The sequence below is a fragment of the Gymnodraco acuticeps genome, unplaced genomic scaffold (assembly GCF_902827175.1).
Source record: "Gymnodraco acuticeps unplaced genomic scaffold, fGymAcu1.1, whole genome shotgun sequence".
Lineage (NCBI taxonomy): Eukaryota > Metazoa > Chordata > Actinopteri > Perciformes > Bathydraconidae > Gymnodraco > Gymnodraco acuticeps.
Window position 1 is genome coordinate 3,352,520 of NW_022992126.1, and position 18,405 is coordinate 3,370,924.

General features: G+C 39.9%; 2 protein-coding genes across 11 annotated transcripts in view; both read left to right on the plus strand.

Moving 5' to 3' along the window:
* LOC117537878 (serine hydrolase-like protein) overlaps positions 1-6,204 on the plus strand; it is a 27,440-nt gene extending 21,236 nt beyond the window's left edge. For 3 of the 10 annotated variants that reach the window (XM_034203265.1, XM_034203266.1, XM_034203267.1), the window contains one exon: positions 165-1,122. Coding sequence is in view for 7 of the 10 variants with exons in the window: in XM_034203259.1 (XP_034059150.1) it covers positions 1,615-1,809; positions 2,608-2,684; positions 2,783-4,769 (2,259 nt within the window). In the remaining 3 variants the exon portion in view is untranslated. Of the gene's footprint in view, positions 1-164; positions 1,810-2,480; positions 2,685-2,782; positions 5,765-6,068 lie in introns of those variants that run through there. The other 7 variants (XM_034203264.1, XM_034203259.1, XM_034203263.1 and 4 more) reach the window with 7 other exon arrangements.
* Positions 6,124-18,405, plus strand: part of sept3 (septin 3) — a 12,458-nt gene continuing 176 nt past the window's right edge. Inside the window, exons 1-10 of the mRNA XM_034203268.1 lie at positions 6,124-6,323; positions 7,413-7,811; positions 7,989-8,117; positions 12,014-12,095; positions 12,307-12,444; positions 13,229-13,346; positions 14,312-14,407; positions 14,605-14,701; positions 14,818-14,869; positions 16,852-18,405. The exon at positions 16,852-18,405 is cut by the window's right edge and continues 176 nt beyond it. Of these exons, the coding sequence (XP_034059159.1) occupies positions 7,415-7,811; positions 7,989-8,117; positions 12,014-12,095; positions 12,307-12,444; positions 13,229-13,346; positions 14,312-14,407; positions 14,605-14,701; positions 14,818-14,869; positions 16,852-16,981 (1,239 nt within the window). The 5' untranslated portion in view covers positions 6,124-6,323; positions 7,413-7,414 and the 3' untranslated portion in view covers positions 16,982-18,405. The remainder of the gene's footprint in view (positions 6,324-7,412; positions 7,812-7,988; positions 8,118-12,013; positions 12,096-12,306; positions 12,445-13,228; positions 13,347-14,311; positions 14,408-14,604; positions 14,702-14,817; positions 14,870-16,851) is intronic.

An 18,405-nucleotide genomic window follows, 5' to 3' on the forward strand; every position in this document is an offset into this window, starting at 1 on the left:
AAGTAGTGATTCTTGTGATTGTAATGAGGTAGGCTTTCTAGTGAATGACTGAACATAATGCTGCAGTCTGTCCTGGATTACTTTTTTTTAACCCCAAAACTCCTCCTTTCCTTCCCTTTCTCCGTCATGTCTCCTCGTCCCCTCCCTCCTCTGCCCTCTGACAGCAGTGATGTCGTGGCTCTTCTTGGACTGGTTCGTGCCCCTCTACCTGCTGGTGTCTGTCCTGGTGCTGGCGGGCTTCGGAGCATGCCTTTACTTCCTCGAGCCTGGGCTGCAGGACGCCCACAAGTGGAGCAACAAAACAGTCCGGCATCACCCGCTGGTGGCCAGTGTGAACTGCATGGATGACGATAGCAATGCCCTGATATGATCAAGAGGGCCATCTGGACAGCAGGGTGCTGCCAGGACACCGTGGATGGGAGCCAACACCTTAAAGATGGAGAGAGAAAGAGGTGGAGGAGAGTTGCTCTGTCTAATCATTCCAACTTTTCTCTGAACTCTAACATCCTTAATGTAGAGTTCAGGGGAAAGTGAAGCAGAGAGGAAATGCACAAGGTGGAGGAGACTTTATGCAGGATGAGATTTTGGAGGTGAATGGGAGACATGATGCCCTTTAGAAATGTGATTTAAAAACATGATGTAAATTTCACGCCATCTTATACTTGTAACAACTTTTACATACGTTTTGTAATTTGACAATCACTTTACATGAATCATGAAGTTTACTTGCTATATTGTGCATTTGATAAGTGAAGGGAATGATATAAGTGCAATGAGTTTGATGGCAGCAGGAAGGGTTTCTCACCCTCTCTCTGGTGATGGTGGCACAGCAGCTGCTGGGAAGCATGAGAATTGTTAGAGCCAACATGCCAAAATGGTTTTAGGGGTAACTTTATTATAATAATATGTATTGAATAATTGATGACTGATATATTCAAGGTGCCAAGATTATCCTGGATGGACCAAGATTACTATTTGGCAGTGCTCAAAGTGTATTTTTTGTGTCTTCATTGTTTTTACTTGACAGCATGGTGAGGAAACGTTGGGTATGTAACGACCCTCTTTTAAATGATCATATGCTTCCTTTGTTCATGCTTAATAAAATGGTTAAATCTTCAATTATTTGGATTTACATGTATTTATTTTATTATGAAGTTGAACATATCTTTAAGCCAATATTTAGGTTTGTGTAGTGTATCTGCAACAGTGGTGGAAAGTACATTTACTCAAGTAATTTACTAAATGTGCTACACATCTGACAGCTGAAGTTACTAGTTACTTTTCAGATTTAGAGTTTACATTAAAAACATATGAGCTCATAAAAACGTTGCTAGAAGTTTCACCAAAAAGAGTAAATATTTTGTTTTTATTTAAATAAGTGTAGGAGGTCCAAAGGAGAGGAAAATAAGAACACTATTTTTTTCTAGCAGACCATTGTATTTTGTAACCGTAAAATGGTCCTTACAATTAGATGCATGACTATTAAAATGTTATAATGGGATATCAGATGCCCGATACTTTTACTTATGACACTTTTAAGTACATTTTAAATTGTGCCGACTTTCCCACGGCTGATCTGCATTGTAGAGAGAAAGAACAGTGCAACAACACCACATGGAGCCTTCACAGACGTCCCATGAAAAGAGGAGAGACCAGAGTGGGAGAGAAACACTGGGGCTTCAGTGTCGAGGAATGGAGAGAATGGCACTTGTGCTCCCACCACTTCCTACTGCCGAGTTCCCCGTCTCGCACTCTTTGACTTATTTACCAACTGAGTGTGTCAACAACACAGTTTGCTTCAGACAGCAGGTTAGTGCATGTTTCCCTCATTTAACTAATCGTATGTACAGTTTTGTTATGCAGTGGAATTAGGGTTAGTCTTACCGTATAACTGATGCTTTCAGATTGTTTGAAGTAGCTTAGTTTATTTATTTAGATGCTGCACTTAACAACCAACTTAAGGTACTTACATATGTATATGTTACTTCTTTACCCCACTACACTTCATAAGGGAAACAGCAGTTTAAATGTACATAATAGTAGCATCTAACTTTGCATAATTAAATTCTATTTAAAAACACACAATTGCATTGTTATAATTACATACAAGTATCTAAAATAGAAAATACTGGCTCAATCTCTTATAGCTACAGCCAAAAATGGCCACCTACACACTATTGCATTGATATTATTATTGCATTGGTAACAATCTAGTAAAACACATTAACAGGGGCCAACATCTTGTTTAATTAATATTTGAATATGTTTAGTGTTTTAACTAATCTGAATGCAATGCCTTCTTATAATGTAGTACTTTTAATTTTGAGGTTTTACATGATAAAGTATCTTGATCCACCAGATTGTCACATGTGCAAAATGTTAAGAGATATCATTGTTTTTAATATATTTAAAAAACCTGTCTAATCTCAACACTCCCATCAATCTTTATTTTTAACCTTTTTCCTCGCAACTTACAACAGAATGAGTGTTTTTGATCGTCCAGCACCTTTGATCCCTCAAGTATCTGCATCCTCCAGACAAACAAACAAAAATCCATCAGTCTGTGTGTCTCCTCCTCTGCCCCTCTCCTCACCTGTCATCACAAAGAAAGCCATTCAAATCCCATCATTTGATGAGAAGGGACTCATCTACGAGAAACACAACACAAAACCAAACAGTGACAGGTAAATTAAGCTGTATATCAGCTGACTCAGTTTAATGTAATATAATATTGTGATGAATTCATTTTTTGATTTACAACTTTTCTCCTTTCTGGTTGCAGATCGTTTCTCCCAATTTGTTCTCCCAAGTCATCCACTCAGCCTTTTTGGGGTAAATCATGTACGCATTCAGAGGGAAAACATGGAGAAAGAGCTTCAACCCTCCCAAGAGCTAAGCCCAAAACATGCAGCTCTCCAATTTTTTCTGCAAAGCCGAGCGTCTCCATTGTCCCTGCACCAAAGCCAAATTCCTCTCCCACTCTGAAACCAAAGCCAAGTGATTCTCTTCATCTCCCTGCCTCACAGTTCAGAGATCCCTCTCCATTATTCCTGCAACAACCTCATCCTAAACTGAGTGTATCTCCAACTCTGACTGTCCCAACTCCCAGACTGAGTCCATCCCCGACCTCCCTGTGCCAAAGGATGAGTTTAGATAGCAGAGGAGGCAAGACGCCATCTCCTGTCGGTGTAGAAAGACGTGCTAGACAGATTACCATATCGAATACTACAGTGGAGCCGGATTCCATCAAACAGAGATCTTCAGATGAGGCGAAGCATGACATTCTTGACCAAGAAGCTTTACTGGACTTTACTCATCCTGCCTTGAGAACAGCTTGTTCCATATCCCGACATCAGACTAACTCTGAGTCCCAGACACAAGTAGCCCTTTCTCAGAGTTCCTGCCTAATGCAAGGCAATGCTGGTTTAAGTAAAAGAGAAAACATTGCTCAAGATAAACCGAAGCCTCCACCCAGGAATATAGACAATACTTCAATCCCCAAACCAAAGCCAAACATCAAAAAGCAACAGGGATTTTTGCCAAGTGGAGCGAGAGGTACACAAACGTCTCTGTCAGAGTCTGAAGGGATTAGGTTTGCTAAAGTTGTTCAGAGAGAGTCAGCGTTTGATGTGCTGGCAACTCAGTCAAGCCTGAACCTTCACAGGAAGCGTACAGAAGACTACCCACAAAGGAGGAATTACGCCTCCAATGAACAATACGAACTAAATTATTCTGACAGAAATGCAACGACTTCAAAAATCTCCTTTTCCACAGAGCCTCTCCCCAATCAGTCACCCACTATTGAGAAAAGGAGAAGACTGTTTGACTTGAGCAAAGACACAAAAGTAGATGCAACATTTCTGTCTAATCTCAGGAGACCTAAAAAAGAAAACAACATACAGACAGCTACAGGAAATGTATCTAAACTCTCTCCACAAACCACCAGGGCCTCTTGTCAGAAACACAGATTCTGGTGGAAGGATCCACTCCCAGTAAATCAGTCCGTCTGTGTTTCAAAGGATTACAGCTGCCAGTCAAGAGATATTGATCGTGAAACAGATTCTCACAGTTTAAATCAATATAAAACATGTCTGGTGGTACCTCAGACACAGAAGGCCTCCGGACCTGCTTCTATTGAGTGTGCAACATCAAAAACAATCCTTACAACACCTGATACTATCTCACACAAAAACAAAGAGATGAACCTCTGTGTCACAGGCGTGTCAAATCAAACGGATATTTTTGCACCATCTGGCCTTCATGGGACGCCCGCAGAGCTACTAGAATACCCCTCAGAGAAATACTGCCCATTCAACACAAACAGTGTTGGCATCAGATCAAAGGGGGTCTTTGACCTGCCGCTGCAGCACACAGTGTACCAGAGGCCAGACCAGGCAACAACAACAACAGCCTTCTCTTCACACACACCAGATTACCCACCAGCAGGCAGAGCGTTTATCATGGAGGAGCCAGAGGACCCCTATTATGTCACCATGTATTACCCTGGGTCAGTCTACGTGGGTGAGTACAGAGACATCCAAAAACACTTAACTGAACAGAGTGAAGAAATCTCTCAAAGCACACATGGCAGAGACTCTTTTATATTTTGTTTGATCCTTTCAGAGGTAAATAATGTTCTATCTAAGGTGGTGGAAAGTCAGACAAGGGGGTTTGGTCAAAGAGGACAGCAGACGTCGCTCCTTATCAGTAGAGTAACAGACATGCTGAAGAGAGGCGACAGCGTTGGTTGGCAGACTCTATCAAAGTGACTCGTCCAGGAGGACATACAGCCCTCCACAGAGACAATCAAACAGAAAGAAATGATGCAGAAAGGAAAAGTAAATAAGAACGACAGGGGAGAAACTCAGAGGCAAACTGTGATGTTCTCTCCCTGTAGCACTTTTACTTGACAACACTTGCAAAAGATATGTATTTACTGCTAGTTAAAGCTAAGTTATACCACTGTACATCATGTTTTAATATTAGTCCACATTAGACTACCAAACATTGCATACTGTGGTCCAATTAAAACTGATTGTCATATCAATTGAATGTCTTTTGATAGGCCTTACCAGTGAAACTGTGCAGTATTTATTTAATAAAACTATTTCTAGAGCTGTCAACTATATCACAGTCTTTGTCAGCTAATGGGGTCTGCTCAGTTGTCATAGAGATCGAATAGATATTGGACAATAAAAAGATAAGATGAGAGTCAGGAGGAATAAACATAACTCAAAGGGAAACATTGTTGCTGTGATTCTTTATTAAAGATAAATTGAGCTACTAGGTTATCTAAAAATGTATTTAAATAGTCACTTGAGCACTTATTCAATAATGGAGCATGTTTATGTCACTTGAGTATTTTCATTGTATGCTGCTTTAGACTTCTACACTTCTTCTTACACTACATTTAAGATGAAACCAATGTACTTTCTAGTATGTGCAACAGTTATTTGGCAGATTATGATTTTAAACATATAATTGACGAGTTGTTATAATTTCATGATTTGTTTTAAATGAAATTACCAAATCAGGTTGAATTAGCTCCACCCAGAGGAGCTACAATATTAAAAGGTATGATAATGTATAATTTATAATAATGCATCAACATAAGGTCCTGCTGCTGATGGCCCACTGATACTATAAACTTACAAATGAATGGCTTTAAAACATCAAAGAAAGAGCAAGACGGAGAAAAAAGGAACCCAAGTACCCAAGTAAGTGTGCAGGAGATCCAGGTCTACATGCCTTATTGGTGAAATAAAGAAATGGGGTATTTTTACATTATGGTAATGCTTCATCAAACTTGAGTCCAATGGTTGAAAGTAACATTGAATATAATGTAATTTACTCAGGTATAATTATCAAGTACTAATTTAAGGTACTTTTTTTCCCTTCTCAACTCCATGACATTTCAGAGGGGAATTATTGTGCTAGTTCAAAAAATAGCAGTACCCCTACAACTTGTTAACAGCACCTTTACTTCAGTAAAGGATCTGAATTCTACTTTCCCCACCGAATTGTGATCATAAAATAATAATGCAATCTTAAATGTTTCCTAAAAATAGCCTGCATCACTGACAGAAGTCCCTTTGAAGTAAAGTGACACTGCGCATGCGCGCTGCATCTCCCCACACCCTCTCCTCTTGTCGCCTGGGTAACGGTAAAGGGGGGCTCGGCTCGGAGAGAGGTACTATAATCACATGACCGCTGCTCATCTCTCTGTGTTTGGATATAACACCGTCATCTCCTCTTGGACCCACAGCGAGAATCCCTCAGCAGTCAACTAAAAGCAGATTTACGGTGAAAGTGAACGGGAGTCGGTGAGTGTGACCGCCCTTTGGTACCGTTAGTGTGCAGCGGCTAGCAGCTAACGCGGAGCTGCCGTTAGCTGTTATCATCCAGCATGACTGCAGACAATGGAGGTCGACACTGTGATGGAGCTAACCTCGTGTGTTGTATTAAACCAGAAACAATATGGTCAGCATTATGCAGCCACAGTGTGGGTAGACATTACCCGCGAATTGCGTGGCGATGTATGACGACAGTAATGGTTTTTAGAGGGCCAAATAACGTGTCGTAGATTTCATTTCAGAAGCAGCTTTTGTATGTTTCACCCTAAAACAAGTGTGATTTGCTTGCAGTATGTAACACACCATTAATGCTGAAATAATTATGTTGTCTCATTATCTGTGACTGTGTGTGGAGGCAGAGAGGGGGCAGAGCTACATGAATCAAAGTGACAGCCCCTGCCTCAGTGACCTGTATCATCTGTACTGTGTGTCTTCCATTGTGGATGCACTGACTTTAAGCATGGCAGCAGGCAGATCCATGTGTGCAGCCTGCAGCACTGAGGTGATCTTCATGCCTGTTACTGTTACCATCTGCCTGCACCGCTTGCTTCTTGTAAAGCAGGGAGGATGCTTAATGTGCTTTGCCGGGGGCAGGGGGCCAGTTAATAAACAAACATACATAATGGTTATTAGATCAAATTCCTCAAATTAGCTTAATGACTATATTAACCTGACACACTGGTGCATCATAGACCTAAATGACAGATACATTATACAGTTGACATATTTAAAAGATGTAACTGCATTTGAACTGCATTACACTCAAATCAGCTCATATGTACAGTATACCAATGTATCGTTCTAGCTCTCCAGCATGCAGAGAAAATACCTCGCTTATGAAGTTAGGGGTTAGCTAGATGTGTTGCTAAATGGACATGGAAACATAATTTTTCTGCCATTTGGTTGAACGCACCCTTTAAGACTACAACCCATTTCTTTAATGTAGAACAAGTCAAAGGAGGGAGCGGCTTCAGATCGCCCTCTGACCTACTTCCTATTGCAGCAGTGTTATCATTGGCTACAATTTAATATATATCCTCCCTTTCTTTTATTCTCTAGACATGTCAGACGTAGTTCCTCCAGAAGTGAGACCCAAACCAGCTGTCCCCGCCAAGCCCCCAAATGTGGGAGCTCCTTCCCCCTCCAGCCCCTTCCCACCCCAGGGCCCGGGTATCGGAGGAGGCGGCGGCGTTTCAGGGCTTCCTCCAAGTGCCATTCCTGTCCCCATTGTGAATCACGGCCATAGTGTGGGTCATAATATTGGTCATGGTGTGGGCCACGTTGCGGGCCATGTCGGAGGTCACACTGCCACACACAACGGAGGCCACGGTCACGGAGGGTCCCACAACTCGGGCGGGGGATCCACTCTGCTGGGATACATTGGTATTGACACCATTATTGAGCAGATGAGGAAGAAAACCATGAAGACAGGCTTTGACTTTAACATCATGGTTGTTGGTAAGTCACAGAATGAATAGAAAGCTCAAATGTTATGAATCTTTTTTACACATTGTCCCATAGTTTCGTTCTTGGAGAAAAGCAAGTAACCTACATTCCTAAATTATATTTAGACATGTTCTGCCTTTCTTCTTCCATGATTTAACCTCCTCTTTGGCCTTTCCCCTATTATCTCAGGTCACAGCGGTCTTGGAAAGTCAACTCTGGTGAACACCCTGTTTAAGTCCCAGGTGAGCAGGAGGAGCGCAGGGTGGGCTCGTGATGAGAAGATCCCCAAAACTGTAGAGATCAAAGCAGTGTCTCATGGTGAGTACAGGAGAGAGCTTTTGTTCTTTCTTTAGAGCCAGACATTTATAGAAGCTTTTAGTTTGATAGAGATCTTTGACCGTGTTTTTTCGTCCCCACATAACCTACTTACAGTCACTCTGACAGCTGCCAAGTCAGCCTGCCATTTATTTTAGATGAGTTTGTGAAGGCCAACTTCTGTGCCTTCTGCAGGTACTTTATAGCTTTGATGATTTGATTACGGTATTGGTCACAGCAAGTGCTTCCTTCAAAAGTACTGAAAATGAAGTTTCCTTTGGACACATTGCTACAATATGTCCCACTGTGTGAGAGAGTAGAGGTCAGACAGAGTTTGGTCTTGTCTGAAGCAAGGCAAGAAGTATGGCATGTGACCCACATACCTACGCTGCCTCTGAATCTGCTCATCACTGTGGCAAACAGCTCTGCTCCAAGTGCAAGAGGTTTAACACTCTATGTGTTGGAGTGTGGACTGAACAGACACCACGGTTTAATGGGCTAATTTTCAGAGGATTGGCTTAATAATACAAAAAAGGCTTTGCTGTCTAAGGGTTTGAATTGGGAGAAGAAAGCTTATTAAACACTTTGTATTGTTCAACATGTCCTCCATGGGGGATGAAAGGCAGCAATATTAAGCCTTATGCAAAGGAAAAGGCACTTAAACTGCATTTATTTAGGTCATAAACATCAATTTATTTGTTCTCCCATATCAAATTCAGAAAAATGTAATAAATGATCAGCCTGATGTGGTGAACAAATCACTGACAGATGACAAAACGTTGTTTAAGGATCAGCTGAATAGATTTCAGTAATAATCTGGGAAGGGAAATTCTACTATTTCTTAGTTTTTCTTATGCTGTGTTTATGTTTCTGTTCAAACAGGCTGGATTTGCAGAATTGTATTGTGCCCGTGGTATGAAACAGGGCTTTGAAAGGCGATTAGTAAGAAAGGAAACCAAATCTAAAAGATTAAAGCAGGAAGTTACATGACAAATGTTTTTGAGTCATCAGCAAGTACAGACTGTTCCTCACACGTATGGATTTATACTGGATCGCTGACAGCTTTTACTCCACACTTATTCATCAATTATATAAATGTAATGTCTAGGACTTTGAGGAAGTGTTTTCTGTGACACAGTGCTTGTGGTCAGACATGTTGATTTTCATCCTAGATATTATTCTAACACATATACTGTGTACCTGTAGTTGGTAAAAAAAGATCTAATCTGCTCAAATATGGGAGATTATAGTAAGACATTATATACTTAATGGTTCCTTAAAGGTACAGATCACCTCATTAGAAGTTTTCATCCATAACCATGGGAACAACACTTTCAGATCAGACACTGTCTGGTGTAGACAGTGTCTGATCTGAAAGTGTTGTTCCCATGGTAATAATGAATGACCCTTGCTGACACAAAGAGGTAAACATGAATTTGTGGTTTGTTTACAATGTATCACAGCCAGGAAACAGACGTGTTTAACTCAATACTGAGTTTCTCTCATAAAATATTCATGATGTGATATTCTTCCACCATACACAAGCTCTCTCCTAAAATAAACCAGACTGAGCAACAGAAATCAGCCATGATTTTTGATTTCAAACAGATATCATAATTACCTATAATACAGCGCAGATTATTGCTATGTAAAGCCACAGTGTATAGTATTAAAACAAATCTGACTTTAGCGCCCCTCCCCCAGTGTTAGTATCAAATCCTTGGCTGTTGCTGACAGCTCTGCATGCTCTTTATGAAATCGGTCGGGGACTCTTCAGTATGAGCAGTCTGCCGTACTGAGCTCATTATGGCATCTAGGACAGGAGAAGCAGGGAGGGTTCCTTCAAAATGTATTCAGATTCAATCAATGATTACCTGTCAACATGTAGTCAGCCACATAGTAAACTTATCACGATATCAAAGTAATATAACTTTATCACTGTCCTTTCGTCAACCTAATACCTTAATACAGTATATGCAAAACGAAGAGAAAAGTTCTGAAATATCTCATTAATAATATCATTATTTTGTCTGTAAGGCAGAAAACAACATCTCAGTGCCGAGATAGTTCTGCCTTCCAGCTGTGACAGTTCTGTCCTCTTTCAAGGACTCAAGTCATTTGGCACATTAGTGTTGCTGGATATTAACTTTGAGCAGCAGCAGAACACAATACATTTCATTAAATTAACCTACATGCGCTTTACCAGGTTTGTCTTGTATTATGTTTACTGGACCAGAAATGTGAAGCGATTTTCTCAATTCCTAGGAAACTATCTCTTCACGCTAGATGCCTTTTGGCAAAAAGAATAATCTTCAGCAACTGGAAAAACATTCTGCTTTGCAATGACTGGCGCTGTGCTGTGATACCGTGCTGTTCCCCTCTTCTGCTTTACATACTAAATAATGTTTAAATGACCAGATACGCCATCAAGTCAGACTTGACAGTGTTTTAATGTCAAGTCAAAGTCAACTAATGTGTGGGAATATGAGATTGGTAGAATATAATTCCTTATTTGAATAGGTGTTTTAAATTAGAATCCTTCTCATAATCCCACTTTACACTATTTGTATCCGAAGTTACCTTTTGTCTGTATCCTATTTAGGGATGCACGATATTGGTTTTTTGAAACCGATACCGATACCGATAACTTCCTGCTTCTCAAAACCGATACCGATAACAACAAATTTTTTACGCCACTAATTATTTTAACGCGATTAACGCATGTGTATTTTTTTTTCCTTGGCCGCCCCGTAGTTTCAGAGCGCATCGAATTTAAAATACCATCTACAAGCTGATGCTGACAGCCCCGCTCCTGCCGCCCGCTTGTGGCAGACCACACTTCCACGCTCACCGGCAGGCACCGACTGGCCATCTGGAGGACCGGGAGGGTGTGTGTATGTGTGGCCTGAGCGAGCGAGAGAGAGACCTTACGTGCATTGTTGTTGTTAGCATCTGGTGCTAGCTAGCTGCGCTAACGGATATAAGGAGCTGTTTAAATGAAAACAGAGGAGCGACATTTCGCCACAACTGCGCCGAGCACTTGACTTTATGCAGGAAGCCAGACAGTGGGACATTGTACGAAAAGTCAGCACACTCAGCACGGATAGTGCGCAACATGATTGCAGCGTCCAGGCAGCTCCGGTTCGAGCATATGCCTTGAGTTGCACATAGCTCCAACGCCCATACCACCGACGACATGTTTGTTTACTGTCCCGGCTTCACGGCCGCACACCATTTACGTCACAGCCAGGCATGAGTTAGGGAGCGCTGGATTTGTGAAGAACTCCCCTCTTCCTAAACCACTAATACCACAGTACTGGCAAAACGGGAGGAGCCGAGTGAAAAACAAGCGCCCCTCATCCCAATCCACCCACACCGCAGTATTTTTTATTATTTTTTTACCCAAAAAATATATTGTATATTATCGGGGCTATTAATACTGGTATCGGGATGACGTCATAATTCCTAATATCGGACCGATAATTATCGGGCCGATAATTATCGTGCATCCCTAATCCTATTACATAAAGCCGTTCCATATATTCTGCCGTGTACCTCCCTAAAGATTTACCAGCACCAGGGAAGCAGCAGGGATATGTCAAACCGTACAGAGCTCGGGGTTTGGTGCTACAGTTTGACATGATCCTGCACACATCGCCTGCAGTAGACAGTGACCTGACATCATTATGCGCTTGCCAGAGAGAGACGTTGCCAGAGAGACACAGCTGATGTGATAGAAATATCTCGATCAGATCATTGTTTGCTGTTTTCTAGCTTGAATGCTGTTGTCAGTTTTTTCTAAACAAAGAATCGGTTCAATATGTTGAAATAATACTCACCAGTTGCATTTACTGAATTCCACAATTCATTTCTTTTGTGTCTTTGTTTTTTTTTTAAAGTCCTCGAGGAGGGTGGTGTGAAGATGAAGCTGACAGTCGTCGACACTCCAGGCTTTGGAGACCAAATCAATAACGACAACTGGTGGGTTTTCTGAACTCCTTCTATATAATTTTAACCTTCTAAATATCATCATTACTGTCTTCCTTTTCCTTTTCACCTCACAAAATGCGACTATGCATTTAGTTCCCTCAAAACTATATTAAGAATGTTAATACTCAAGTTAAGTCTTCTTCTCTTTTCTTGCTCAAGTAATCTTGTTCTCTCAAGCTGACCTCTTCTGCCGTGTCCACAGCTGGGAGCCCATTTCCAAATACATCAATGAGCAGTATGAGAAGTTCCTAAAGGAGGAGGTCAACATCACCAGAAAGAAGCGCATCCCTGACACCAGGGTGCACTGCTGTCTGTTCTTCATTACTCCGACTGGACGCTCGTGAGTTCAACTTTGTCTTAACCAGACAATATAGTCATCGCTGAATACATTTTAAAGTATCTGATCCAAAAAGTATTTTTAAGGTAATCTAACGGCAAATAAAGCAGCAACAGGATTTTTGGTCGATTAAAGCGCGTCCTTGTCTTGCAACCAGTCAAAGCACTGTAACACTGCATATCAACACTAACCTATCCACACCTTTGGCTGTAATACAAGGTGCAATACCACTCATCATCTAGTCTAATCAACGTTCACACATAGTCACACAACGATAGCCCTGCTTTCAAAAGCACAGCAGAACAAATCACACAGCGCAGAACAATTGGATATGCCGGAAACTTGGAATCGAAGTGTACGACCAGCTCTACCTCTAGTCAAAGCCTCAAATCTAGAGAGCTCATTTATATTACAAACAACACTCTCTCCTCTAAACACCTCACAATTAGCTGCTGACATCTGTGAAATTGCTATTTAATGGATAAATGGTTCCAGTCTTCTGTGTATTACAGCCAGTGTATCAGATCCTTTTTAACAGGAGTAATTGAGACGGACAGGATGTTTTGTATGCAGGCAAACAAGAACTGGGACACAACCTTTGTTCAATGATAAGCCCACTTTTCAAATGTCAGCTAGGGAAAGGTAGTGAGATGTATAAAACATGACAAATATATCCTTTTGCCTTTTGTACTATGTTATCCTGATCCTGTTGTTAATGTCCTTTGGGAAATCACTGCTCCTAAATCTATCTGCTAACTCACTCTCCTTCTCTGTCTTTACGTCCCAGTCTCCGTCCACTCGACCTTGAGTTCATGAAGCGCTTGAGTCACTCGGTCAACATAATTCCTGTGATTGCGAAATCTGACTCAATGACCATTGAGGAGAGACAGGAGTTCAAACAGCGGGTGAGTTGCAATGGAATAAATGGTTTGTATTTATATGTCAAAGTTAATGCCTATAGTATTCAAAAAAAAATGTCAAAGATATAAAGTCCCTTTCTATTAAACTGTTTCTTCACTTCAGAGACAGATTTATTTTTCAAAAATGTCATGATCAGTGCTGGGCATCAGGATAAGAAATACTCTAAATAAGTTTTAAATATATATATATATTTTCAATATAATATTGTTGGGATAATCGTAAGTATCCTCACATCCATCCTGACTGTCCAATAATCTGTAGACTGCTTGCTTAGTACCAAAAATCAGACTAACACAGTTAGTGACCAGATGGCGAATTTAGCAGCTAAAGAGAGATTTTCTCGAGTTGGTAAAGAGCTGAAACGAGTGAATAAATATAGTCATCTAGTGACCAGAATGAATGCCAATGTTATTTTCTGTCTGATGGACGTGTATATAAGCAGCTATTTGCTTAATATCAGATACAAGGTGTAGCAGATGTATATCATTTGTAATTGTTGCGATTTTATTTCATGCCCCCTAAGTCGTTAAAAAGACACTGCAAGAGTTATAAAAGACCTTAGACCTAACTTTTAAAAGTGTTGCTCAGATATCCTTGGACACAATATAACAACATTGCATATTCCCTTTATTTCCACTTTCCGAATTTTAACGGCTTACAATTTTTAAAAAACACAAAAACTGAATTATTTTCGTTTGACTTGTGCTCAGTGTAATAGGTTTTCTTCACAGTTTGGGATATGTCAATGATTAGTAACCAAGTTGATGTTGATCTTTTGTACCTACTGGAAACCTGGAAAATATATAAGCTAATTGTTTTAAGGTCAGGGTTAGAGTTAAGACTATTAGCTGATATTGGATTATGTATAACAACCCTATATAGAGTGATTGAAGATTTGAACACAGGCTCACAGGAAGATGTTTAACAGATGTGTGTTTCCTGGCTGTAGGTAAGGAAGGAGCTGGAGATGGCTGGGATTGAGTTTTACCCACAAAAAGAGTTTGATGAGGACATGGAGGACAAGAGTGACAATGATAAGATCAGAGTAAGTGCTTCAGTTCTTTCTGTCACACTTACACACAATTATCCAAGAAGTTAACTTTCCCACTCAGTTGATCAACTCACTCTCATTCTCTCACACACTGCGCCATTTAACTGAAGGTCGGGGCACTGGGGCGTGATGTGTATTTGTTTTGACTCTCTTCCATACACTGAACCGTGTTGAAATGTCTCTGTCCATAGGAGGCGATGCCCTTTGCTGTAGTGGGCAGTGACAAAGAATATCCAGTGAATAACAAACGAGTTCTGGGGAGGAAGACAGCGTGGGGCATAGTAGAAGGTGGGTGATATGACCTTTCTTAATAGGCAACATTTACTATCATAATATTTAGAAATGTTATTAATGGTGTCAGGACAAGATATGACCTTTAATTCTATCTGTGTTTTTTGTTGCAGTTGAAAACCCCAATCATTGTGAGTTTGCTCAACTGAGGGATTTCCTGATCAGGTAAATCAGTCTTTTATATGTATTATTGAAATCCCAACGCAATGCAAGAAACTGGACTAAGGGAGAAATTAGAGACAATAGGAGATATAATGTTATGGTTCATAGTATCTTAAAGACATGGTTTTGACTAAGGCTCAAATAATTATTCGGTATATAAAATGTAAAAGAAGAGTTCAAAAATCTCCCAAAGCTTCAAAAAATTCCCAGAGATTAAGGTAAAGTCTTCAAAAATATTAACATCTAAGAGGGTGTGACTAGGACTTGTTTGGGTATATTGCTAAAATAAATTATTACAATTATTAATTGATTACCAAAAATAGTTGCTGACTTTGTTTCTGACGATTGACTTATCGATTGATCAACAAATAATTTCAGCTATGAGACATAATGTTGCAAAATAAGCATTTTTTCTTGTATTCTGCATGATTATGCTTTGCTGTAGGGCTGTGCATCTTCACTGGTCTCACGATTCGATTACGATTATCCTGTCAACGATTCGATTCAATTCGATATCCCGATGCATCACGATTCATACCAATGCGTTGCATCCTCAATTTTCTATATTACTGCACATGGCTTATTTTTCATCAATGCATACATGCAGTAAATACATATGAACTCTCTTTTTATTATTTAGAAAGTGCTTCAGAAATCAATAACATAAATGTCTTGACATTCATTTATAAACCAAAATAAATGAATTGTATAGGTCTAGCCTCCCTATATCTGTGTGTGAAGTTGTTCCATCCTCAAAAACAAAAAAATAATGCTTCTGCAGTCTAGCTGCAGCTTCTAGCAACGGTCTTCTGTTAAAAAAAGGACACTGAATGTCCTGAATGTGGCATCACACACAGGACTTGAGTCTGAACACAGCAGACAACAGGAGTATTTACAACAGCATATAACAACTAAAATACTGCATGTGGGTGCACACTTACATTCTCTGTCTTACTGTTACATAAATCCCATGAATGTATGAGATTAAATTAGCTTCATTATATCTCAGTGATTAAGTGAATAATAAAGTTTCTATCGGGTCACTATCAGCCTGTCACTCATTATTTTCAGGGAGGGGGCGGGGTTTGGAGGAACGGAGAGGAGACGGTGATCGCGGAAGCTTTTTTCCTCCTGCCTTCACAAACTTTACACACGTATATATCGTCTGAAAATTGCTAGAGGACATTCATACTTTGCAATCCAAGACTTAATTAAATCCACCAAAAACCTGACTTGATTGTAACGAGATTATTTTTGAAAAACATAAATCCCTGTGCCGCAGCGACACGGAGTGATTCAGAGCGGGTCCTTCTGCTGTTGGTTCTGGACTGGTGGCGTTGTGTTGGTGGATAAAGCAGACTGCTCCGTGTTTGGTGTTGCTGTGCCGCTGTCACGTCTGTTCCCTGATCTCTGCGTCACCGACCGGTTTGATATTAAAGTGACAGAAAAAAAAAACCTTATAGTAAAGCCGCGGCCGGAAAATCAGGAAGCAACGTTACTACGCTATAACCGATTATCTTCCGTCACTGCATCGAGACCGAATCGTCCGCATCGCAATGCATCGTAGAAACGATTATTTTCAACACCCCTACTTTGCTGCTAATGGTATACTTGTACATGTAATATTGGCAAATCCCTTTGGTTCAGATTGCTTCATGGGTCCAGTCATGCTTTTGCAGTGGGCATAAGGTTAAGTTCACTAGGCAAGGCAAGGCAAGTTTATGTATACAGCACCTTTCAACACAAGGCAATTCAAGGTGCTTTACAAAAATGAAAGACATTCAGACAAAGGCATTTCAAAACAGTCATTAAAAAGAAAAGATAATAAAAGAAACATTAAAAAGAAAAAATACATGAATAAAAAGTACATGAATAAAAAGTTACAGTGCAGTTTAAGATATGAATAGTTCACACAGAAGTTCCACTTTACTGATGAACACAACGAAGAGTAACAGTTTACTGTGTTCCTGTACCTCTTTTCTCAGGTCTCACCTCCAGGATTTGAAGGAGGTCACTCACAACATTCACTATGAAACCTATCGTGCCAAGAGACTGAACGCGAATGGAGGTCTCCACCCCATTTCCTCCAATGACACCCAGGAAAGCAACCTGTAGTCAGTCAGAGTGAGACAGCTTGGATGAACCTACATACAAATATTGTTATCATCGTCACTGCGGCATTGCTGCATGCTTGAAAAATTGGTGTCGTTCATTCATGTAACCTCTTCCGATTCCTCACTCCACCCATCGTCTCCCCAACATATCAAACACCTCTGATTTCATTACAAAATCATTCCTATGAACATTTGGATGAAAGGGGGGCAGTCCAAAAACAGATAACTTAGTGCCATTATAAAATTAACAATTATTGACTGCCAATGCCTTGTAATTTGTTATCATACGGGTTGTATAAGATTAGAAAATGCCACATTATTTTATGAATGAGAGGCACATTTTTAAGTTTTAGTAGTGTGAAGCAACCAATGTCTAATTTAGACAAATTAAATGATTTTCTCAAAATATTTAAACAATATAAAAAGTATAGAACAGAGCAGTAGTTTACATGGATTCGTGAAGACTTGCCCTTTTTTTAACAGTTAATTGGACAACGTGCATCTAATTTGAATACCAATCTAAAAGTCTCTGAAACCACACACACCTTTGCTCATGTTTTTAGTTGTTTGTCTCTGTACATTGAATGCATTTTGCTCTTCCCCATTCCCACTGGCCATTCATTAAAATGATATTGGCCCAAAATAAAAATTAAAGAGTTATAAGTATACCTGATGTTTGGTAAACAGAAAATGTTTAAAATATTATTATTATTTGCTTTATGTGTTGCAAAGATTTTTGTAAACATTGCAGAACTCTGTACTGTGACCAGTATTTGTGTCAATGCCATTTTAAAATCAAATTCATATTGTTCACCACTAGGGAGCATCACTCTTCCATGTAAAATGAGTGACTGCTGAGATTATTATTTTATTTCATACACAGTCCAGTTATTTCCTGATGAAGTTTATAGAGTGTTAATCCTCCACTCTCAGTGAAAAGTAATACATCTCTCCAGATCAGGTTTACAAATAATTTAACATTTTCTACCGAATGGTCTGTGCTCAAAGTGTTGGCGCGATTATTCCAAATGAATTTATTTAACATGTTTACCAAGTTTTCTTCACAAATTCAACATTTATACTGTTCTGTCATGCATTGCCTGCAGTACAGTACAACAATGCCAAAACTACAGCAAATTAAACATTTTGATATTTATCAAACTCTTTTTGTTTTAAGCTTTATTATAATTGACCATACACTTTTGTGCAATTTTGATGTGTGACTTCTGCAACAAACTGATAATAGTTGTCTGTGGTTTTAGTGCAGTGGAAGATTTCAAGCAGAAATGTGAAAGTGTTAATGTGTGCATGCTTGTGTCCACATTGCCTCACATATCACTGCAACTTTACATAAACTTATCAAATATTTCTGAGTGTGTGATGAGGTCTTAACTACTGGTAACTAAATGAATAACCTGCTATCCA